At 38.9% G+C, this 26,582-nt stretch overlaps 2 protein-coding genes and 1 pseudogene across 2 annotated transcripts; 1 reads left to right on the top strand and 2 right to left on the bottom strand.

Moving 5' to 3' along the window:
- The first annotated feature begins 2,386 nt into the window (after positions 1-2,386).
- On the top strand, positions 2,387-4,399 carry LOC139112695 (uncharacterized). The gene has a single exon (XM_070673767.1). The coding sequence runs from the start codon at positions 2,387-2,389 to the stop codon at positions 4,391-4,393; it is 2,007 nt and encodes a 668-aa protein (XP_070529868.1). The 3' UTR covers positions 4,394-4,399.
- Positions 4,400-15,357: 10,958 nt separating this feature from the next.
- On the bottom strand, positions 15,358-18,357 carry LOC139112681 (uncharacterized). Its single transcript, XM_070673755.1, has one exon. It carries the CDS (start codon positions 17,131-17,133, stop codon positions 15,742-15,744), a length of 1,392 nt encoding a protein of 463 aa, XP_070529856.1. The 5' UTR covers positions 17,134-18,357; the 3' UTR covers positions 15,358-15,741.
- A 509-nt stretch (positions 18,358-18,866) lies between these two features.
- LOC139112694 (uncharacterized) lies at positions 18,867-20,493 on the bottom strand (annotated as a pseudogene).
- Between the last annotated feature and the right edge of the window lie 6,089 nt (positions 20,494-26,582).

Genomic DNA, 26,582 nt, shown 5'->3' with positions numbered 1-26,582 from the left:
ATATCCAGATTTCTCACAACCATTTATACTAACCACGGATGCCTCAGGAATAGCCGTAGGAGGAATTTTGTCACAGGGAATAGTAAACAAAGATCAACCTGTAGCATACGCATCACGAACATTGACAGAAAATGAAGTAAAATATGACACATACGAGAAAGAGGCATTAGCAATAGTTTATTGTGTGAAACATTTCCGACCATACCTATACGGTCGAAAGTTCACTTTAGTCACGGACCATAAACCATTGCTTTGGTTTAAAAATGCGCAAGATGCAAATATGCGCATATTACGATGGCGATTAAAATTAGCCGAGTATGACTACGATGTAGTATATAAAGCCGGGAAAACGAATGTAAACGCAGATGCATTATCAAGAAATCCGGTGGAAGAAAACCAATGCAACATAATTAAACCAATGAAAAAATTAAATCCGAATGATCCTAAGGATGCAGAATTAATCGCGCAAATGCTGGAGGAATCTGATAATGACAGTGAAGAAGACGACGATTATAAATTATACTTATCTGATGAGGAAGAAATAGAAAAGGAAATAAATAAAAATGGAATAAGCAAAAATGATTCAATACCATTTACAGAACAAGAATTAAACGAATCGTCACAGGAAATTGTGGAAAAAGCGTTAATTCATGAACCACCGGAAGAGCATCGAATTCAAACACGAAGCCAAACAGCTAAGAAAGAAAGAATGGAACAGTTAAAGGAAAATATAATTAAAAAGAAAAACGAACAAATAAAAGAACTTGAAATTCAAAAGGAGGACCTCGACAAGGAAAAAGAGAGCGATGATGGAAGTGATAGCGAAAGTGAGACAGAGGAAAATAGAAATTTACCTGTTGTTACAGATATTCAGGACATACCTAACAATATAATCGAAACCCGTGACTTACTCTTCTTACGAAAAGATAACATCACATACTTCACCGACACTAAAGGAAACCCTTTAGATTCTGGTTCACAAAAACTATTTGAGAGAAATGAACTTCCACAAATTAAAGCACTTACTTTAGGAGAAGCGCAACCGATAAAATATAAAAAACATTATCATGTAATTTTACCAATCAGCGAAGGAGTCCGAGAAGGACCAACTTTAACCTTACAATACATAACCACAGCAATAAAAAATTTACGAGCAATCACCGACGAACTAAATTTACAAACGATTAGTATTGCAAAAACCGACTTAATAAATAATGTACCATGGCGCGAAATTAAAAACCTACTACATATAATCTTTCTAAAATCACCGACAAAATTAATAATCTGTAATGGGTCAATAAAATATCCTCCTAGAGATCTCCGATCGTCAATAATCGGAGAAATGCATTGTTCTCCAACAGGAGGACATCGTGGTGTGAATAAAACATATAACAGGATTAAACATAAATATTATTGGGAAAATCTAAAACAAGAAGTACAATTATATATTCAACAATGCCTACAATGTCAGCTGAAGAAATTAGTAAGAGTAAAAACGAAACAACCCATGTTAATAACAGACACACCGGGAACGTCCTTCGATAAAATTGCCATGGATATTGTGGGACCTCTGCCGAAAACTGACAGAGGAAATGAGTATATCTTGACCATGCAAGATCAATTAACAAAATTCTGCATGGGTATACCGTTACCAAACCAAACATCCGAAACAATAGCCGAAGCATTCGTAGACAGATTCATCTGCGTATTAGGGGCTCCCAAAGCAATCTTAACCGATCAAGGAAGGAATTTTATAAGTGAACTAATCAAAAAAGTTGCAAAAATATTCAGGATTCGAAAATTCAGAACTACAGCATTTCACCCGCAATCAAACGGATCTTTAGAAAGGTCTCACCACGCTCTTGGCGAATATTTAAAACAATACGCCAACGAACAGAAAGAATGGGATAAATGGGTCGGACTTGCCATGTTTAATTACAATACATGTGTACACGAAGCGACAAAACATACGCCGTATGAGCTGGTATTCGGAAAAATAGCTAGGGTACCGACGGACGAACCTCTCGGTCCGGAAGAAAAGCTAGCAAGTTACGACGATTATTTAATAGGGCTCGCCACACAATTACATAGTCTGCAGACAAACGCTTTCAAAAACGTAACCGAAGCAAAAGAAAAATCTAAAAAACATTATGATAAAAAGATTAACCCGAAAATCTTCAAGCCTGGAGATTATGTATTCTTACTAAAGGGGCCGAAACCAGGAAAATTCGGTAATCAATACACCGGACCACACGAAGTTTTAGAAATTTTAAATAGAAACAATGTGAGAATAAAAATTAAGAAAAACACAAAAGTAGTACACCCGAATAGACTACGTGTATCATATATTAAAACGAACGAATGAAAAATAAAATTATAATTTCAGATGGATTCAAGATTAAAATGGATTATGGGCGTCCTCGTCCTCGCGAATATAACCACCGTGAACGGAATAATTGGCTACGATTGCGGATCTGCTAATTTAAATGTCACAACTTTATCGTTATTAGACGTCGAAAATTGCAATATACCCCTAACACAACCCCAAATAGACCGAACTTATATACAATTGTTACAATTGTCTAAATTCGAAGCATTACAAGTAACGCAGTGCAAAATATCTATAAACCGACACGTATATCATTGCGGCATGCATTCACATATTTCAACCGTAGCTAACGGACAAGCAGAATATGTTTTTGAAACCACGGCAGACCAATGCAAAAAGATGCACGCAACCGGGTCATTTTCATTCTCAACTTACAACCATATTTATGGACTGAAAATAAATCAAACCATAATGCGACCGGTTACGCTCGCAGGATCTGCCAGTACTGACGGACATTGTACCGGCAGTTATTATTCGGATCCTTACGGCAGCTGGGATAATGTTGTTGTACAAGCCGTAATAACGATCACACTAATTACACATCAAGCCACTGTTAATTTAGAAGCTAATCAAATCCGACTACGATCGGGAACTGTATGCACTTATACCGATAATACTTGTATCGATATCGACGGAGGATATACCTTTTGGCAGACACTACCGACCGATTATTGTAAATTTAACAATTATGACATCCTGTATGACGGATATGCGAACCGAATGCTCGACACGATGTACGAAAAGCCACAAATAGTATACTCCCTATCCACTAAAGATATAACGTTTGCATTAACAAAAACAGGGGAGGAGCCGTTATGCGGATATACTCTAACGAAAACCGAACATCCAAAATTACTTATTCTGGAAACAACAAAGGGCGATTCATTTGCACAGAAAAGACCATTATCGGTCGAAAATTTAGATATATTCACTTATGTAAATTCGAAATTTGTATATGTTGAAAAACATATTCGGTCACAGATGAACTCACTATATCGAGACGTATTAAAGCAACGCTGTAATTTAGAACAACAAGTATTAAAAAACGCCTTAAGTATCGCAGTTAATTCACCTGACGAATTCGCATACCAAATTATGAAGGGGCCCGGTTATATGGCTGTAATCTCTGGAGAGGTTGTACATATAATAAAATGTACACCGGTAGATGTAAAAATTCAACACGTTAAAGAATGTTATTCTGAATTACCGGTATTGAAAAATAACGAAACATATTTCTTATCTCCACGAACACACATATTAACAAAAACCGGAACACAAATCTCATGCAATCGAGTAATTCCAACTATGTATTATCTAAACGATGAATGGTATCGAATGATACCTACTCCTGAACGAACTTTGCCCCCCACCACCATCAAACCAATGACTAAACCAACGTGGCACTATACGAATCCAGGATCGCTTGCAGCAAGCGGAATTTACAGCGAAAAAGACCTCGAACATTTAAGAGATCACATAATGTTCCCCGCGGAACGACCCGCGTTACTAAATACGGTAGCGAGGGGAGTAATGGGGGAGCCTACAACCGTCCACGGGGGCCTGATTTCAAATTTAATGGACGAAGCATCAATAGAAAAGGTAGCAACCTCTGCATGGAATAAAATGTGGAGCAAATTTTTGATTTTTGGAAATATTAGTGCCGGAATGTTAGGAATATTCTTATGCATTCGCGGAGTCAAATTAATCCTCGACACTTTAGTTCATGGATATGCTTTACATACTGTATATGGATGGTCATTGTACCTAATCGGAGCCATCTGGGATTCTTTAACACAACTCTTATTACATTTGGGAGAAAAGAGACGCAGGTACGAAAAACCCAGCGCACCCAAAATGCCCGAAACAGAAAACGAAAAACAGATGCAAAATGAACCACCTACCGACGAGGGATCCGAAACAAAACTCAATGCAGAACCAGAACGACACTATCCACTTTTACCCGACCGGGAAAACGCATCCTACTCTCTTCAATTGCGGCATTAGGAAAAGAAAAAAAATAATAATTCAACTATATCACCACGTGTATTTCCATACACGCAACAATTTCCCTTCATTACCACGTGTATTTCCATACACGCAACAGTTTCCCTTCATTATAACTACATTTACCTCGTGTATTTCCGTACACGCAACATTAATTTTTATTATATATATATAAATATATAGGCATATATGTATATATATATATATCTTAAACAGTTTATTAACTAAAATCTCTTTTCACTCTTATAAGAAAAACCATTTGATTTTAGAAAAGAAGAAAGAAGTTAAGAAGAGAAGAGTTTGGTTTTAAATTTTTTTAAAAAAAAAAAGAGAAGGAAAAAGAAGATGGCCACCATCGAAAGCATTAATACCCACCAGCTGACCCGGTCACCGCTGGAGGCCCAGGTTCTGGAGGTAGAGTCGCCGACCCTCTTTTGGGTCAAGCTCAAGAACGGAGAGGGAGAAATTAATGAGATGCTCCAATTCCTGACGATCCGGATGAACAGGATCGGGAAAAACTTGAGCCTGGCGCCGGACCAGGTAGAAGTCGGGACCTTGGTGGCGGTCAAAGAGAAGAGGCGGTGGCAAAGGGGGATCGTGGAAGAGGTGACATCGAACACCGACGTCACGATTCACCTACGCGACTGGGGGCGAAAAATTCACCGCCGCAAATTTGACTGTTACCACCTGGAGGAACGATTCATGGAGGAAAGATGGCAAGCAATCCCGTGCGGGACGTATAACATCAAGCCCATCGAGTCGTCAGGATGGCAAGAAAGGGACATTGCCCTCGCGAAAGCCCTCATTGAAAAACAATGGGGGCAAATTTCAATTCGCCGACCCTCCTGTGGGGAATTCGCCGAGGTGGATTTTTCCATCCGGAGGAAAGGCGACCAGCAGCGAAGCTTGGCGAACGCCCTAGAGTCAACGGGAGCAGCACTCAAGAGCACTGGGGTGGTAGTGAACTATAAGGCAGGGCCCAACAATGTGGAGCAGTGGGTCAGCCTAGACCAGCTGCGCCAACCAGGGCGAAAATAATTATAATCTCTAGAAAATAAGCCTTCTATCATATAAACATGTATGCATATTATTATATACATGTAATTATTTTTTTTCTTTTATATATATATCGAGATATGTTTTTATTTTTTTTTCTATATTAGCATTATATTATAAACATACTTATACATTTAACCAATTGATTTTAAGTATATATATACATACGGCATTTATAAACATATCATTATCAAATATATATACCTTAATACACTATACAAAATTTTGTAATAACCATCCTTTAGAATAAGATAACCTCGAAACCGAATAATCTAAATAAGGCCTAAAATAGTTGAATTAGAATAAAAAAAAAAAAAAAAAAAAAAAAAAAAAAATAAAAAAAAAAAAAAAAAAAAAAAACACACTAAAAATGCACATATATACACGAGTGCAAATAAATGGATAGATAGAACTTAGAATTATCACATAATAAGTAACTGCAGGAAAAATAAACAGTATCACCATTCAAGGAGAATGGTGGAAATAAGCACGTGGTAGAATGGCACTACAAGAGGAATGTGAATGAACTATGCTCACTAAATGCTCAGCAAAACAAACCCGAAATATCTGCCTATTAGGAGCAGGTCAAAAAAAAAACGGGACTCAATTGTGTAAGCAATAAAATTGCCGCATGGCCCCACTCAATTTCGAACGGACTGTTTAGCAGGCCGCTCGCTAGGAAAAACGTTTCACCTTTCGAGCCATAGACAATTCCTTAAACATGTGCAAGAAATAAAAATAAACTAAAAGTGACCTGCAGTCAATTTATGAATGTGGAAATATTTTTTTTTTATATATACACATATATATATATATATATATACATATATATATTCAAAGATTTAAATTAGAAAAATATTGCACTCATGCATATATGTACAAAATAATCCCTAGTGGAAATAATAATAAAAAAAAAAAAAAAAAAAAAAAATGTGTAGAATACTAAAATTAAGAGGTGTCAGAAAAACGGAGATATTCTTGTTTATGCAAATGTTGTGAATTACTCCCCAACATTTGTCTAAGTCGGGGGGTGTTACGTCCTCGGACTCCACATCTCCTTTTTTCCGACACGCGGTCAATAAATTAGATAAAGGGAGTAAACCGTGACTATTCGGTGACGAGAGAGAACTTCCAAGCTTTCAGAAGAAAATAATTTACACTCTGAAACTCTTATCGCCGGATGCTTAAACGAAATTTAGAACAATCACAGCATAGATACCAACGGGAAATATAAACAGAAGACTCTTTAAAGAATATTAGAAGGAACCTAAAACAATTTGGAATCAATATCGAATATCTGGCGATAAGTGAAGCACTTGAAACCGCGACTACGAAACGTAAATAAAGAGAGTGAAAGCTCCACAGTCATAAGAATATGACACGCGACCGGATCCCATAAACAAACGCGACCCGGTGATAACGAAAAGGGGTCCTTAAGAATTTTCCCCGACTATTAGTGACAATATTCTGGAAGGTTGGAAGGGGAAGCCATGCGGGCGGAGTTTCGTACAACCAAGTTTCTTCTCTCGAGCCAATAGATATCGGGAACTCCACACCACTAATTAAAAAGCTAAGGACGAAAACTAGAGCTTAAGCAAATCAGAGAAAGAATAAGATCGAAGGACCAATAATTAAGAAAAAGGAAAAGTGGAGGGACATGGCCGCCAAATCAGAGCACTGACTTTTCCAAAAATGGAAATCCGGCGCTAGCCCACCCCTTTTCCGAGGTTATTAAAACGCGTGTTCCAGCAGGACTCGCTCTCATTCAGTCTCTGAATTTCATCTCGTTTAAACCATTGATTTGTGTGTGACTTGTGCCGAATCAAGATTAATAAAGAAGTTGCAAGGGACTTGTCCAAGAAGCAACCGAAGACAGCAAAAAGTAAGTTTCATCATTTATTATACCTTCTCACCTCCGGCCGTTTGAAATGATTCCACTAAGATTTTAAAATTAATATATTTGAAAATGAACGACGTGGGTTTTGCCAGGGTGCCGTTTGCATTCTCCAAAATAGGCATCTCTCAAAAGTCCCTCGAATTCTCCGGTAACTCGACTTGGTTAATGGGCCTCCTCGTGTCAGGGGTTGCGATATGCCGCCAGTAAATGGTGACTATCGAAACCTTAGCTCGAGTAAGGGTCCATCCTGTCAGAGGAACCGAAAGAATCTTTGAGGTGGCGTAAAAGGGGGATCCGGAAGGAGTGATGCGGCGTGTTGCCCTGACATTTCTCCCGCAGAAATCATTTTGTTAAATTAAAAATCAAATCAACACCTTTTAGTGGAATCAAGGAACCTTCGGTCAATTAAGAAAAGCCGCGCCCGGAGAAATCGCAAGATCCGCGAGTTAAGAGAATTGGTCAGAAGCTTCTTCGTCCAATTCTTGTTCGCGGCAGCACCAAGGGAGCTCACACCTGAACCTCCGAGGGCGAAAACAGAGCGTTCATGGTCTCCTCTGCCTTCTGCACCTCCCAATTCGCCGAGTAACCATGAAGAGTTAGAAACGGAGGAGAATACTCCGCGGCGATCACCATCGCCGTCGCGTCCGAAATCGACCTCGCCCCCTCAACCTGAGCCGGAGCTGTTCCGCCCCACAACTCCTTCCTATACTCCGGACGTTTCTTTGAACTCGTCCACACCTTCTCCTGGAGTTGCCCCTCAGGCATGCTCCTCTCCCGTCCGCTCACCGACTCCTTACCCTGGGGAACCCGAGGAGGTCGACTCCTTTGCTGAAGACGAGACCGTCTCTTGGCATGAGCCTGACAGCCCGGAACGTTCCCCTTCCCCCGTCCCGAGCGTAGAGTTCGTGGAGGAGCAAGAGGAACAGAGTGAGGTCGTAGATCCTCTCCTCGAACTCCTCCGGAGCACCTGCACTCCGTGGACGGATCCCGTCCCCGAGAGGGCCTATACAATAGGCCCGGATTCCTTCGATCCCGAGGAAATCAGGAGGGAAGCCAGGAGGGCGACTCCTGACCATAATATCCTCATTTATTATCCTGGAGTAGAATATCCCTTCCTGGCTCCGATCAGGTTGATCGACAGGGTGTTCCCGAGGTCGACGGCCCGAATTACCGAGATTATAGAAATTAATTTAGAATAATGATTATCTATTGCTATTATTATTGTTAGTTTTTTAATTATTTAATTCATTATTCATTTTCTTCCATTCTTTATTTTTATATATATATATATATATATATATATATATATTTAATATGTTCAGATTATATCTTTTATTAAGCCCTCTTCCTCTTTCTTTTTACCTTATAATCACTTTAAATTCATTAAATCTATTTTTCTATGCTAAATTTGTATTTTAATTAAGATTAAAATTACGCATTTCAATTTCTGAATCAGTTATTTATTTTTACCCTGGTACCTGTGTTGCGAAAATCACCTCTGGTTCTATCCCTGGGAATAAGAATTAAATTTCTTTCCCTAAAAAGAACAAATATTACGCACTCAACCTACTCGAACCCATTCCTAGTGCGTTCACGCGTGGCCCTTTAAATACGCGCCACGCAAGGATCGGCTGTTACGTCGCTCTCCAAGCTATTCCCTCCTCTTTACCTACTCCTGTGCCTTTTTCCTAAGCATCCGAGTAACGGTGAATGAACCCATTAAAAATTTCCTAACTCTGACGTAACAATACAATTAGATGAGAATCCTAGCAATGAACCAATAGTGTGAGATTTAGTGAAATTTAGTCGATATGCACACTTGATTTCACTTCTTCTTCAACGTATTGTTATTAGCTCGAATTAATAATAATGAGTTATCATTATCATCATCAGTATTGCGTGCTATAGTTTTTTTACAGCATTAACGGAACGATGTTGTTTGAGTGCCCGCCGCAAATATGTAGCAATGTCATGCAGCTCATACGACCCGTCAGGAATAATTATCTCCGTGTCATTATCAGTAAAATAAAACTTATTATTCGTTTAGTTTACATTAGGTATCGTGTAATACGTTTCAAAATCTGTTAATCCAAGCTCATAGTCACCATCGCTTAAATCCACTGGAGAAAAGTAGCTCACCGCCAGGATGCTACTCTTTCCCGATAGCCTGAACGTCAGCAACATGTTTGATACTGACTGTAGACAGCCTAATACATGTCTTTAAAATGTTTGTTAACTGCTCGTAGAAAAAGAAAACACAATTGTCCACAGTTAGTTTGATCGTAACGCTGATATGGTGAGTGATTATATTCAATTCGCGTTGTATCATTACCTAGATAATGTACAAGTTCCCGCGGCGGTCGAAGATTACCAAAGCTATCGAAATATATAGCGTGATTTCTTCTCTTAGCATATGCCACCCAATGAGTACCAGATCCATCGGCATTATCCAAATTCACGATGCCGCTTTCGTTGCGATATACTCCTCCAGCTGGTAATGTGTTACGCATAAAAACACCTCTGAAATATGGAATGCGCATGCGTTTTGCTAACTGTAGCAATTGTATATCTGTAGTAGTGCCTTTAGGAATTTTTAACGTCGCATCGACGTTTTTTTTTTCCTCTATTCCTAGTTTACTTTTTTTCATAACACTGTCACCACATTTGTATGGAGCTAGATAAACTCCACGACCTTCCATAGCGTGATTATGACGTTTCATCTCTTCAAGCTGACGTTGCATTGTTTTCTTATCATTTACAGCTTTGGCGATTTCCGCGGCACCGCCAGCAAGCGAACCGATCACTCCTAGTAATGGTAGAAGCGGTATAACACTACCACGTTTTGCGACCGGAAGTACTCGCTTTTTCACTGTTTTTTTTAGCATTCTTCTGCTTTTTACCACGTAAGCCCATACCAAATTTTGTTTTAGTCTTCATCGCAGCCCAAACAGTTGTAGCAGCTGCTTTTTCTCCAAAACTTGAATCTTTCGCGTGAAGACGTTGTAGCGCTCTATTTACAAAAATATTATCAGCCACGTGTCGTTCAGCGAGTTTGTTACTACGAGCATAAGCTATATCGTGTTCGCAACAGGCTTCATCTAACGAATTAATACCTTGATCTCCCCTCGCGAGACGTTTGTCTAATCGAGTTCCCGGTCCACAAAATCGATAGCTTGGTATATGCAATTCAAAAGGAAGTGAGTTAATCGCGCTGTTTAACAAACCTCGTCCGCATTTCTTTGACATTCGGCACAATTTTTTATCAACGGCGCTGGACCGTCAATATGCGTTTCTTGATTCGGTAAATTATAATGCTTCAAACACCTGCGATATTGTTGAATCTCCACATCAGCTCTTAAATGTTCTGGAAGATTATCCCACAGATAGTCTATATGCTGGTAAAACTGTTGTAACAAAAGAATCTTTGGAATATATCATAGGTGTTCCGCGGTTAAGCTGCAAATATTGCTGTTGTCCGACAGGAGCAAGAACATTTTGATTACTGACAGTATTGAATGTGAGCATCACTATAAATTAGATAGCGTATGCATCATTCTTTTCATATTGACGGTAGACCACGGTTCATGCAACCGATTGAGTTGCATGATGCGGTTTGCGCGACAAGCGCCACCAATTAAGGTGGCTAATATAGATAACAAATTAACATCTGAGAAAAAAATTTGCAAGCATGGAAGTATGCTACCAAGTTCCATCGAGGTATCATTTGCGGTCCATCAAACTGTAGTAAGACAAACGTGTTGATAAGTCTGTTGGAAAGTCCGCACGGTTTACGATTTGAAAATATTTATGTGTATTCGAAATCACTACAACAACCAAAATATTAATACCTTAAAAAGTTATTGGCACCGATAAAAGAAATAGGTTATTATACATTTTCTAATAATAGTGATGTGATTCCACCGAGCGATGCTCTTCCAAATTCAATCTTTATCTTTGATGATGTGGCATGTGATAAACAAAACGTTGTAAGAGAATATTTTGCGATGGGCCGACACGCAAACGTCGATAGTTTTTATCTATGTCAGACGTATGCAAAGATTCCGAAGCATCTTATACGCGACAATACGAATTTAATAATTTTATTTAAACAGGATGGAACAAATATGAAGCATGTATACCATGATCATGTAAACACTGACATGTCTTTTACAAAATTCAGTAATTTGTGTAATATCTGTTGGCAACAACAGTATGGATTTGTAGTAATTGATAAGGATAGTGCGATTTCAAATGGCCGATATAGAAAGGGACTTAATGAGTTTGCACTATCCTAACACAGTCAGACATCGTTGAAACGTCCATCGAGTAAGCTGTAACAATCTCGATATAAAGGACAGAATTGAACGTAAAGATCGGGAGAAGATAATGAAGCAAATCGCCCAAACGAGTGATGCGATTCGCAAAAAGTATCAAGCTCTCAAAACGGGGAGAATGGACGAGAATATCACGTTATAGCGACACTTTAAACTTATCATCACACCTCTAAAACAAATTGTTGAAAATACTGGCGGAAATGCTGAAGTCGAATCAGTTATACCGAAAAATAAATTAACACCAAAACAGAAACGGCTAATTACAGCGTCTCCTATATCACTATCTGATTATAAAAACAGATTATCGTCAGAACGCAAACGTCGATTAAACGCCTCAACGTTGATAACAACATCGAGTGATAATGATAATGATGATGAACACGGATCACCGCCGAAACGGAAACGTCAGTTAAACGCCGTATCGCCGATAATAGCATCGGCTCCGATGAAATCTACGGTAAAACGTTTACATACTCAACCGATATCATTATCTGAAGATGAATATGGATCAACACCAAAACAGAAACGGTTAAACGCTACATCAACTCCACTTAAATTGATGACAAAACGATCGCATACCTCATCGTCGTCATTGAATAAGGCATCAACGAGTAAACATCAACGAAATATAGCACATGATGTTTCGCATGCTCATATCATTGGCGATGTTTTTAATCATACAAACGAATCGCTGATAACACCAGTTCAACGTTCAACGCATATATCGGAAGAAGTATCAGCTCTTCAAACGCAGTATGGACCGTTGGAACAAAAGTATTTAGGCGCTGTTTTAAGTGGTACGAAATCTGTCAACATAGATAATGTGAATAGTGTTTATGTCAGTGACGATGGCGCGATGATTGGTAACAAGCGTATCGATGTGGATAAGAATGATAATATATTCATAGATAGTAAAATGTATTCTGGAACGCCAGGTCTATTTGAATTAATTTTCATGAAAGTTCCCGATGAGAGCACTTACAACAATATTGATAAAGAAAACTATAAAAATATATTCTTGGCAACGAACTCTCATAAACGTAACTACAACGCGCAGAATCAGGTGAAGAGTAACAAGGGTTACAAATACAAGAGTATAATTGCTCCTTTACTAGATAAAAAAATTGGGCAAGGCATACCACGCACTGTGACAGTCAACGACAACAGGATCGATTACGTTCATTGGGATGATCCAAACGAGCTTGTCGATCGGCTTCGATTGCTTGAAGCATCGCGTTGCGCTGGTCATAACGCTCACGATAACGAGATTCTATCTATTATCGAAAAACTTCGCGAAGCAAGACTTATCATAAATTAATACACATGTCAACGATTCATTCAGTGTGTACTGAAATGCCGATCAACAAGTTTGGAATATCGCTTACAAGAAGCGATGTGGACTTGCATGATCGATGCAGTGCGTTACTTAGAAATTACGTGCGTGATAACGCTCGGTCCGCAACAGCTACTGATTATGATGCAAGGTCATACAAAATTAAGCATGTTGCAGAACCTTCAGACGATGATAATGCAGTCAATAAACGATATGTTCAACAAAACGTACGCATTTTACAAGATTAACTGATGAAATTGAATACAAAAATAGAAATATTACAACGTAATGTACAGGATATGCTAAAAACACGCTCAACTGAAAAAACTGAAACGACCTGTTTTCGTGGTCCTCGAATGACGGGCCAGCGAGCCCGGGACGCTCGTCGGGACGCAGGATTCGAGTAGGTGAGGTCGAGAATGCACCGAGACGGATGTATTTAACAAAAAGAAACTATTTATTACTTAACGACGACGTTCGCTTTGTCAAGCGGCGCCGAGATATATATATATATATATATATATATATATATATATATATATATATATATATACAAACAGAATGTTAACACGATAAAATGAATAAGTGTGCGGCGCGGATACAATGTGCCGGTGGGCGCGTCGGCCCTTTCGATCGCGGATCGATGTAACGCGTGCGCTAGACGTAAATTCGCGGATGGTCGCGGATGCCCCACGTGAGGCGCGGTGGGTGGCGCGAAATCGTGGGCGCGGTGTTTGGCGCGGATCGTCGATTTCGTGATCGGTCCTGGCGGAAGGACCGGCGGCACGCGGGCCGCGGGCGCGGAACAGTGGGCGCGGTTTTCGCCGCGGATCGTAGATCTCGTGATCGGTCCTGCCGGGCGGACCGGCGGTATGCGGGACGCGGGCGCAGAGTGACGGGCGGGGCCCGCCGTGCTATGGATCACGATACAAAATAATCTAGCTCGCGGTCGGAAATATCTATGCGTCGGTGGATCGCGGGACGCGATGCGCTTGGGCAGGATGCACCTTGACCTGTGTCGTTAGCCAAGAGTTCTTGGCCGAGGCGGAGATCTCTCCACCCCGTGGATCACGATGGTGCGACGGGATCTTAATTGCGTTGCGAGTCTTTCCGTGCCGCAGACGTAGGATCGAGAGTCCTCGAAGGAGGCGGAGTGCGCTCCACCCCACGAGCTAGTCGTGCGTTCGGTCAGAGTTCGTAACGAGAGGATCGTGAACGCCAGGATCTCCTGGCCGAGACAAAGTTCGCTTTACCCCGTGGTTTCGTGCTCTAGGAACGGATGTTCGCTCGAGAGCGAACGAATCAGGACGGTCCCGCTGAGTCCTGGCGTCGACTTTTTATACGTAAAAAGTGACGGCGCAGGGTTGCCGGGGCTCAGCGGGATACGTGACGTGTCCCGACGCGTGGCGCCGAGGCCCCGGGATGCGGCGCGCTCGGAAACGACGGGCCTCGACGTCGACGGCGCGGTTTGGCGGCGCTCGGAGACGCTCGGCTAAGTCCGCGGATGGACTTAGCCGCGGAACGGCTACGCGTTGCCGTGCTGTGCCGGCGTAGATAAAATATAAAGTTTGGGGCGCACCGCGCCCCGGGTCCCCGCCGGACGGTGTTGTGTCCGACGGCCGGCCGTTGTTATGGCCGGAACGGTGCATCGCCGGGTGCACCGTTACAAAACTAAATTTATCGAATAATAAATAATGTCTGCATCATCAAGTCTTAAAAAGAAGCAGTTGGTAAATGAATTACATGCTCCAGCGAGAAAAAATTTTTCTCGAAAACATGTCATAGTGTGCGGATATAATGATCTGTGGCAAGCTGATATCGTCGAGATGCGTCCTTACACACGTGTCAACAAAGGCTACCACTATATTCTCACCGTTATCGATGTGTTGAGCAAACATACATGGGCTATTCCGTTAAAGACGAAGAGTGGTAGCGAAGTTGCTAAGGCGATTGCGAAGATATTTACAGATTACAACAGATGTTCAAAAAATTTACAGGCTGACAAAGGAAAAGAATTCTACAACGCAAATATGCAGAAGCTCATGAAAGAACATCATATTAACCACTATTATACGTATTCTGTAATGAAAGCGTCAGTTGTAGAACGGTTTAATAGAACGCTTAAAAATAACATGTGGAAGATGTTTACACTCAATGAAAACTATAAATGGATCGATTCGCTGCACCAACTTGTTTCAAATTACAATGCACGAAAGCATCGAACTATCGGAATGCGACCTGTTGATGTTACTCCGGCAATCGCGAACAAACTCTTAACAACGGTGTACAGTCGTGTAAAAATCGCAGCTCCAACGCGATTTAAAGTGGGCGATTCTGTACGTGTTAGTAAATTCAAAACAATATTTGAGAAAGGTTACACGCCTAACTAAACCACAGAAGTATTTAAAATCGCTAAAGTGTTGCAAACTAACCCAGCAACATATCACCTGGTGGATTTTCTTGAAAAACCTATAGCTGGAGGATTTTACGAACAGGAGTTACTTCGTGTGAAAAATCCCGATGTATATCTCGTTGAAAAAGTGTTGCAAAAAAAAAAAGGAAATAATGTTTTTGTAAAATGGTTAGGATTTAACAATTCTCACAATTCATGGATACATAAAAATAATGTTGTATAATAGATACATTTTTTTTATTTTACATTCATATACATTATTATATGTAATACATAAGTGTATATAAAACTGAGAAAATATATTAACATTTTTTGTTATAATTGTATTTTATAATGTCCCCACGGTAAAGTTTTCGTAGAACCGGGTACGATATATCGCTTATCATCGTATGGACTTAGAGCAATTTTCTTTTCGCGTATGGTATACACCTCATGCAACTTCGATCTTATACATGTCTGCTGCCGAGTCATTTCGATTTTCTCCCGCAAACATCGCACATAATCATCGAATGCTATCGTCTTTGCTACAATATTATTTTTTACGCCTTTAATCTTTTTCGTATCACTTTTACCATCGACTCGTAAAGCATACATTTTTGATCTAAGTCCTATAAATTCGGTCATAATCGCACCATTGTTCTCATCTTTCATCAAACCGGGCACTTTTTTATTAACGAGTGGAATATTATATACATTGTCGAGTGCATAGTCGCTCGTATCAAATCTGTTAATGTCACGTTTCATAGTCTCATATACGTCATCACACTCGATATAATATATGAGACTATCTGTGTCAGTGTACATTACTTTACTGTTATCGTGATACAATGGTTGCATATACTCGTGATGAAAGTCATATAAGCATGTCTTGGATATGTCAAGAATGCACATATCAACATAAATCGGCTTATTGAATTTTATCTCGAGTTTACGCATTTCAATCGCTACAAGATTTTCAGCAAAAACGCTACGACTGTGAAAATTTGGTTTCCCAATCAACGCTTCAGCACCGAATCTACCTTCCCATTGTGTTATGAGCTTTACATCGACATGATTGCGTACATTTTCCATGGTTTTGCCTAAAACCGCATTGTTCATTAATTTATATAAATTCTTTTCAAAATTATTTGTTGCTGCAGTTCTAAATGTTGTGTTAAGCTCAATATATGCGCGAAGCCATGACGATTGTTTAAATTTTAATACGCGATGTATTTTTGTAACGCGAAGACCATGACGCATACATTGCTGCACGTTGCGATAATGAATGATGTAACGTTTTTTATCGCTCAACGTTGCAAGGAGCTTCTCCTGCCGTTTACCGGATGGCTTATCGCGTGTTGGACAAAACGGTAGGTCAGTGTGCGCATCATGTAAACCTTGAGGATATTCTAAGTCGACCTCGAGAATATAACCAACGGGTGAATCAAGCGGTACGCTCAGTATATCAAAATTACTAGCGTTATCAATCCATTGAAAATCTGCGTAGGGCAATGGCTGGCACATCGCCCAACCATACAAATTATTAACATCATAGTATATTAAATACGATGATGGTTTTGATTGATCATACGACTGCATGTACTTGTTGTTGGCGTGTGCATATCGATTTGAACATTGACTTAAGCCGCCTCGAATACCGCGTTCAACGAACATAACCATATCAATATCTATAAGAAGTTCAAATGTAATGCCAGTATGTTTCAGCATTGCATCCCACGTAAAACCAGGTAATGTATAATAATACGCTGGGTCAAGCCCATAACTCGTTATACAACTATCTCTAAAATTTTCAAATATATCGGCCAACAACAAGACATCAGTTTTTAAATACAGATCACTGTACTCTCCGAGCGATTGAATAGAAAACCGACACCAGATATCAACGGCGTGTGCGTAATCGCTTTCAGATACTGTTTCACCCGTCAATGAACTATAAAATTTTTCACGTGATGGTAAGCATGAGTAGTCCAGCCTTTCGATACAGTCAACTTATTCATATGGAAAAACGCCTTTACGTGTTAACAGATTAAAAGTTTTCATCGATAAGTTATGAAATTCACGTCGCGAAGTTCGCAGTTTATCAGTATTAAGAAAGGATGCTAATTTATTGAGACTCGTATTTAAAAATTTAAATAAATCAATAAAACGTAACTTTATACAATCATTTCTATCATCTGTAGTACTTTTAACATTTTTTGTAAATGATACATATTTTTCTTTTGTTAGAGGAAGCAACTCTATCGCTCCATCGTACACTGTTGCAATTTCTTTAATTATAAAATGTGCATCATAACCTGATAAATTATGAAACACGATAGGAATGTAATTTGAATCCATAAAATTTAAGTTACAATTTGAATGTGCAGGGCCTCTGTATCGACCGGTTAAATGACAATGATCGCGTACTCGCGTATCACCGGATGTGAACGGCTTTTCGCATATATGACAGTGTGTTGCTTTATTAAATTTTTCCCACTCATCTCGTGTGAAATCTGTCATAGATACAGCGTTTGATAATAATGTCTTTACATCATGCGCTAGGACTCTTAGTTCCTCGGTGAACCATGCAATACAGTTATTATTACGACGAAACCGATACCGCGATAACGTTTCATCGTATGAGCAGCACACATAGTACCCTATGCGAAATGTCTTGTGATGCTGATAGGCATGTGTAGATGTTGTTGAATCATCATTCACCTTTTCCAACGTGCATTCGAGATCGGCGTAGACTATAAATGGAACTTGTTTCTTCTTTCTGTAGTTGCCAAAAGTTAGCCATTTCTCATTATCGGTGAGCAACTTGATAACACATTCGTTGATATTCATGCACTCGACGCTATGTTTCTCCATCCTGTCACTCGAACTGAAGTATCGTAGACAGCTAAAAAAACATATATGTCTTTAAAAAATTTAATTCAATACAAATTATTATTATTATTATTATTATTATTATTATTATTATTATTATTATTATTATTATTATTATTATTATTATTATTATTATTATTATTACTTATACAGGGTGTCCGAAATATTATGTCCAATCTTAAATTTATGGGTAGGGACATAAAAACGGTGACGAAAAGTCCTGAACAATTTTTCAAAATTCTTGATCAATTTCGAGAAAAAAATTAAAATATAATACACGTAAATACACGTAAAAGTGATAAGGAAGACACGATTTGAGCGAGTGCGACAGACGACGGCGCGAATACCGCTCGCTTATCGTCACGCGCTGACTCCGCCTATTTTGTTTATAATATTCGCGCCGTCGTCTGTTGCACTCGCTCAAATCGTGTCTTCCTTATCACTCTTACGTGTATTTACGTGTATTATATTTTTAATTTTTCTCGAAAATGATCAAAATTTTGAAAATTATTCAGGACTTTTCGTCATATGTCCCTATCCATAAATTTAGAACTCTATCGGACATATATATATTTACCGATCACAAAAATATTTTCTGTTCTTCGTTTTATTCAGTTGTATGTTTAAGAGGCGAGAAAGATTTTTTATCAGCGCAAAATGTCCCGCATCAGCATTATCATGTTGCACGTACAGCATATGAATGTGTCTCTCTTTCTTCATATCGGTGAGTCGTATTGGTAGAATTTTCTGTTCTTCAATTCCATATACGTTGATTGAAATGTTGTTGAGTTGTTCAAACTTTTTAATTTGTTTTAATGTTACTGGAAACTCTATACCTTCTATATTTAATACTGTAGAATAATGTGGATATGACGATTCTCGTTCTATGTGTCTTTCAGCAGGATGTAAAGCAGCAACAATTGACCATGCAAAACATGCATTATCCGTTGATTGAACATTTATTATTGCTTTTTTCATTTTAATTTTGTGCGGTAATTGAATGTAACATCCCGCATGCAATGGATTATATTTATTAATATTTATAATCATATTATGTATACGCGATAACGCCCAGCCGCTATCTCGTTCTTGAAACTCATCCAGCGAGGCAAGAATAGGCTACATGACACGCGACTCATACCACTCTTCTAAATCAGATGAGCTAAAAAGTTCAGTTTCTCGTGTGCACGCTTTTGTTCGTAGTTTTATCACTTGATACAAATTCACCATCAAAAACTGCATTTACTTTTACATTATGATGCTTGCGCATAACATACCGCACATGTTCAAGCACGATTTTTCCAGCATCTTCTAAGAACTGTCGAGGCTCGATATGTTTCACATTGATAACAGCACCAGTCACTATACGATTTTCAAAAGCAGAATCAATTTCGCGCCATTGAAGTTCAGCTTCTTGTCCACTATATCCAGCACCCGCATGAATGAATCGTCGCCGTGTTACATGTTTTAAATTTTCACATCGTGCGATACTAGTAATCAATGATTGTTGTGCGCCAATTGATAACCGCGCTCTTTTATTTCGCCCGTGTTCTTCTAACGACTCGATATACTCGCAACACCGTTGCTCCCATATGTTAAATTCTTCGTGTGAAGTCAATCGTACAGCTTGCTCTAACAACTCTCGCTCTCTAGGATCCATACTGCTTTTATGATTCCAACAGGAATACTAAAATTTCGCGCATATGTTCTGCGACTTTTATACCGCAGTATTTGGTCAACGTTTTCATTTTCATATCTCTAACGTGACGCATGTGCATCTCAAAAACGATTTACCACGTGTGCCATGACAATTATGGATTTTTATATGTTTCTTATAAGAGCGCGTTGTTCTCTTGACAATGCCGTGTTGATAGAGATATCTTTATCATATACTCGTATTAACACGCGCCTCTGATCTCATCTTGAGAACTGATGTGTGTTATTGATATCATATGTAACTACTTCGACACCGCGATCTCGTTTCGAAAACAAGAATTTGTCATATTCTGTTATGACAAATCTAAGATTTTACCTCTTTAGTACGCGTTGTGAGTTCAAATGTCTGAGCTCTCAGCGTACATCTGTGACAATGAATATCAATGTTTTTACATTTTAGCACGTACTGAATCTCTCAGTTTCACATCTATATCGCTGTAATCTCACTCTTGAGAACCAGATACATCGTAGCCTGTTATGACAAATCTAAAATTTTATCTTTTTAGCATTTGGCGGGAGTTTATTGTCCGCGCCTTCAATGCACATCTGTGGTATTGAATATCAATGTTTTACATTTTAGCACACGTCAAATGATTACATTTTACCACGTGTTTGATAATCGTGCTGTGATATTGTGGAGGGCTCTTACGTTCACATCTATGACGTCGCAATCTCACTCCGAGAAAAAATGTTTCCATATAAGGTATTACGATTTGTAAAAGCCCCCATTACTTACAAAATTTATACTATGCTCAGTGGTGGGAGTAGTATAAATACATTAGGTCTCTTTATTAATTCTATTAGATGATTTTAAACCATTAAACTTTCATTGCGACTATAATGGAGTGGTCTGATGAATCTTTGTCTTTATCTGTTGAAGTGGTACTTGAAGCATCGTCAGAGTTCGACGCCTCCCTATTGCCTAACGATAGTAATTACGCGAGTGACCAAAGTGACGATCTGACAATTCATATTTCCCAAGAATTGGATTCAGCGCATATTCGAGCACTTACTTCGAGCACGAAGCATTACATGATATATGTGTATTATTGTACACCTAGTGCAGCTATTGCCGTTTGCACGGAGTGTATGATCGCATTCTCTGATTTGGGAGGACCTATGACTTTTATTCATGGACATGAGATCAATTCTCACAACGCGTTATATAGCAGATCGTGCTCCAATTGCAATAAACCAATGTATTTAATATTCCCGTGCAACATATGTCCTGTTTGCACTGCTTCACAATAAAAACTGTGCTTGTAATATACAAAAAAAACTATGGATTCTTTACCATATGAGGACAATTCGTTTTATAGACGTAGCGATGAGGATGATGAAGCTGACGAACTTTTCAAAGTGATAAATACAAACTTTACACAGCTTAAACCTCAAGGATCCATCACTCGTTTTCTACGAAATCGTGAACTAGGTGTCCGCGGTACCTGTGAGCCGTTTGTGAGACGATCTTCGATTGATATGCATCACAGTTATCGCGAGTGGCCGCAGCATATAGTGAAACGCCAACTTTGTTCTTTTCGCGACATACGTGATAATGTTTCGGATTTCTTCGAGTCATCGAAATTACGAAGATTTCTACAATCGGGTAGATTTGATGAGTTAGCGATTGGTCAGAGAGCCGCGTTACGACATAGACTTTGCTCCGTTGACGATCTAATACTTGATCTAAAACTTGCTATTCAACGTTGTATCGGCCGCAAAATGGACTTGCCTCCATATATAAGTTACTATTATCCAGTGAACTGTTATATGTGGGTGGATACATTTCTGGATCGATATCAAATGTTTGATCCTTGCTTCACCATAAACATTTCACTTGGTAATGGGTTGTGTGGTGAAATTTTTTTATGCAATCCAAACCATTGGACTTTTGCGCGAAATTTACCTGACAACTGTGATGCTGTTACCGCGCTCCAATTGCTACGTCGCACATGCACCCATGATCAGGTTGCATGTAATATATGTGTGGACAGCCTCAACGATACTGAGGAGGAGATGACCTCAGTTAATGACATTTTTTTTTTAAATTAGTGACGCATATAACTGTGGTGGGGATTTTAGTATAAAAGTCGCATATTCTCGACGTGTCGTTACCAGTTTTCAAACTTTCATGCATGGACTCTATTGTCTCGAAGATACTGCTGCAACTATTAATTTTTACACTCCAGTACCAAGCACGTTGGCCGGGAACATGAAGTAAGTATTGTATATTGTATTGTGATAAAAAAATCTGTTTTTTTTTCTTTTATTTATTTATTGTATTTTCTATTTAGTTTGGCCACACCGCAGTGTACGCACCGTATTCTGGGGAGAAGATTTGCTTTAACTCCTACTGCATACAAGTATTTGAACATTGGACTTGTATCACATGTGGAATTACTTCTTGGCGATACCAAGGGAAATACTATGCTGCTACCGCATGCTACGTGGACAGCGTTGATGGAAAAACGTGAGGCCGTTAAGCTCTTTGTTCAACAACCGTCTGCGGCACCACCACTGTTCATTCGCGATTTAACTTTAACAATTGTAAATATTACTACTAGTGACACTATAATCAACTTATCGTTAGGAGATGTACATTTATATATGAAACAGCAAACTGTATTATTTTTATTTGACATTAATCATTGCGTTGAGCATGTTTATTTCTCTCTTTCACAAACTGTAGACGCTGTTAGTGAAACATTTAAATATTTCGTATCTAGTTTACGACGCGATGCTATTACCAATAAAGGTGATGCGATTAAATTGTTATATGACATTTATGATAAAAATGTGCTCATTGATTGTGAACTCATTACGTTTGTTATCGATCGTATTGTTTTTGAGGCGTCAAATACTGTATTTTGTCATTAATTTCATTAAAATTGTATATGTTACATACTTTACTTTTGTTATAATTTATTTCATCTCGCTCTTATCTTCCGAGAAGCCACGGGCTTCTATAGTTGCTATCAGTACGTGATTAATAAAAAAAATCTTACGTTGCGTTCTCGGGATGCTCGTTGTATGAAGGTACGTAACAGATCTTCATCGCATGGTTGCATTACCTGCATGATAGATATCTTTCATTATATTATTAGAATTTCTTTTATATTGTATCTCTTTTTTTCAGCATATTACTAGTACTGCTTTTTGTTACAAATATACTTATATTAAAACACATTACTTAGGCGTACCACGTATTTGTCATCGACTAAAGTTGTATGTAACAGATCTTCTTCTTTGAACGGTTATATTACCTGCGCATAAGATAAAAAATTTCTTACATTACATTCTCGGATGCGTTATGACTCTGAATTACCCCCACATATTTTTTCTAGCCCTTTGTCTTTGAGCCCACAGCCGTCAGTAGCTTCTGACATTTTAAACAGTGACAATGGAGCCGATGGATGTAGAATTTAAAGTGTGCGAAAAGTGTAGAGCCCCGGTTTGTCGTACTATGTTAATAAACTGCTTGCGTCAGCGCGAATTGGGGTTCACCACCCCGCTGAACACGGCGCGGGTGTGGTGCCCCAAACATCAACAAATTATCGGTTTAGCGTCGTGGGACTTTATGCAACACAACCCGGTGTACGAGGAGAAGCGTATAATTATGACTAAGCTTCACCTGTGCACCGGGTCTATCGGCACAACAACAGTTACCGCGCCGAAGCCGTCGGATAGAGAAAGCTATCCGGTGGCTAAGAGGCGCAGGCTTCATTAAATGTGAGTGCGCGTGTGTATGATAAGATGCGTCGTTTTTGCATCTTCTCATACACATTTTATTACTAATATGCAGTGAAGAGAAGTAGGTCAGAGAAGGGAAGAGGAGAAGGAAGGAGGAGAAAGGAGGAGGAGAAGGTGGAGAAGAGGAGGAGAGGAGGAGAAAACAGTATATAAAAGGTAATATTAAAAAATTGAATAAATGTGTGCATGCGTGTGTAAGAACGCGTGTCAGGAGATATGAGGTGTCAACGCCTGGTCCGCGATCTGATACTTCTTATCTCCTCACACGTGTTTGTCAGTACGTGTCGAGACCGCGTTTTTGTCAGTACCATTTCGAGACCGCGATTTTTTGTCAGTACGCGTTGAGACCGCGTAAGAGTAGCATTCGCGATTTTCGTTTCTTATGTCGTCAATATTCATTTGCGGTGGAGTTTTTAGTGCGGTATAGCCGCTTCACGGCGAGTCCCACACTACCCAGAGAAATCGGGCTCTGGGTGTGCGTAAGTTGCATTTTCTCCACCCACGGAAAACAAAAAGAAAAAAAATAAAAATCGTGAGATAAATAACACTCGCAGTGACGTGCGATGTGTTATCTTCTTCTCACTGCATTCCATGCAGTTCATCGCCACATCTCTTACTTTTAAGATGATAACGTTCGCGTAACTCGACACATACGTGTGAGAACGCATAAAGCATTGCATCTGACGCATTGTTACCCCTTTCCCTTCTCTCCTGGTGACACAAACGTGGGTACTTCCTCCTCTCATGATAACAAGTGCCCTGATAACAGGTGCACTGATAACAGGTGCACTGACAACACGGGTTCCCCTCCGACTCCGCGCCCCCCTCGGCGCTCCCGGAGTAGAACCCGTGTTTATTTGCTACTCAGGTGCATCGATAACAGGTGCATTGAAATCAGGTACACTGATAACAGGTGCAATAAAATCAGGTGCACTGAAATCAGGTGCACTGATAACAGGTGCACTGATAACAGATGCACCGATAACAAGTGCACCAATAACACGGGTAAATTTAATAGAACTTTATATATTTTTTATAATGTTCTTTAATCAAGTACACCATCAAGTCGTCTTTACGTTTTGCGTTATTTTTGTAACTTAATATTTTCCTAATTATTTATTTGATAAGTTTTTTATTTTTCTATTACATGTATTTACCGTCTTTGCAGCCTGATTATTATATCGGGTACGAGAATATATTTTAACTATCATTAAAAATGTTACAGCTTGTTTGCGATGATTGTAACATTCATTATTTTTATCAAACCATCCAGCATGCATTTTATTCGTTGCCTGCATTGCTTCATTTGTAAGTTTTTCAAGAAGCTGTGTCGATGTCCAATGCTGATGCCATGTTCGATTGAAACTCATTAATTGTATTTTAATAATATCTGTAAAGAGGCGTGTTGGTCGAATTAATTTTGTGACTGCTGGAGCATCCTCATCTGCATTGGGATATTCACGATATTCTATATATCTTTCATTTGACGTTGCTTCTTCCATTGGTGTTTTCATCATTATTGAACGACAGTTTGTACACTCAATTTTTTTAAAACATTGCCGTGCTACATACCCTGCAAAATATGCTATTGCGTTTTCATTATAATTACTTATATTGTCCACATCATATTCGTGGAGAATGTCTGCATGATTATCAAGTAAATCTGTTATTAATACAGTAGCATCGTCATTAACATCGTCGTCAGTATCATCTACAGCAGCAATATTACTTTCATTCATACAATTTTCAACTGTCTTAATAATTGTATTAGGTTTATTGATGAGAGCTTCACTTTCTGGACATTGCACGTTACCTTTATCGCCTGTTAGAATGTAACCAGTGGATAATATATGTCTAATTGACAGTCGGACCATTCTTGCAGTTGGATTAGGATTAAATCCTCCGCGTTGTCGAAGTTTTGAAAATAAATGTTCAACTGAATCCTGATTGCATAAACCTGTTGCAAGTTCAAATTTTTCATTTTCACTTGTAAGTTCTTTATACAAAGAAAGAATTGCTTGTATTGTAATAATAAAACCTTTAAAACAAGGAATTTGATTTATTTTGTTCGGTAATTTGGACCATCCTGAAGACCACTGTACGAAGTTTAACAATAGATCTTCAATATCAGAATTTTTCTTTGATAATGGCCGTTTTCCGCCAAATGTAATATTAAGACTATATGAGTTACAAGCATCAATTACATTATTTATACGCTCTGCAAAATTAGCTGTTTCTCTCCATGTATTAGAATTTAATTCTTTTGCGTCACCAGCTGTTTTTATTGCAGCTGCAAATTTATTACTAAATAATTGAAATACTCTCTTTACGTTCATTGCTTCAAAGCAATTGGGATAAATATGTGCTTGTGTAATATGAGATAATAAATTTGAGCCTCCTGTTGTTGCATTGTCAATTTTCCAAGTTTCTATAAAATCAGAATATGACGCTATTATTTTTTCGTTGTAATATATATTGTTATGCGTCCTAAGAAAACTCGCTAATCTTTTAACTAAATGTGGAAAATCGTATAAACCATAATATTTTTTATTATTATGTATAAAATAGGGCTTTTGAACATCAATGCCTAATTGAGTATAAGCAGCTTGATTACTTGTTCCTTGATCACATGTTGTAAGTTTTACATTAGCACCCGTTTCACTCAATTTATCTATGCACATCTGAACCAAATAAACTATCTCATGTGATTTCATACATTTGCCTGGAAGAAAATACGCTAATGGCTGTCTCCATGGATGACGTGCATTTAAGCTATCAAGACAGAAGACAAAAACGCATTTAGATCTTTCTGTTTGTTT

Source organism: Cardiocondyla obscurior, unplaced genomic scaffold (genome assembly GCF_019399895.1).
Source record: "Cardiocondyla obscurior isolate alpha-2009 unplaced genomic scaffold, Cobs3.1 scaffold41_0_353218, whole genome shotgun sequence".
Classification (NCBI taxonomy): Eukaryota; Metazoa; Arthropoda; class Insecta; order Hymenoptera; family Formicidae; genus Cardiocondyla; species Cardiocondyla obscurior.
Note: the sequence above shows the minus strand (reverse complement) of the source record. Positions and strands in the feature narration are given on the sequence as shown.

What these genes read in the sequence shown, in the direction of transcription:
- LOC139112695 (XM_070673767.1), top strand. Translation starts at nt 2,387, where the DNA reads ATGGATTCAAGATTAAAATGGATTATGGGCGTCCTCGTCCTCGCGAAT.
- LOC139112681 (XM_070673755.1), bottom strand. Translation starts at nt 17,133, where the DNA reads ATGCTGAAACATACTGGCATTACATTTGAACTTCTTATAGATATTGAT.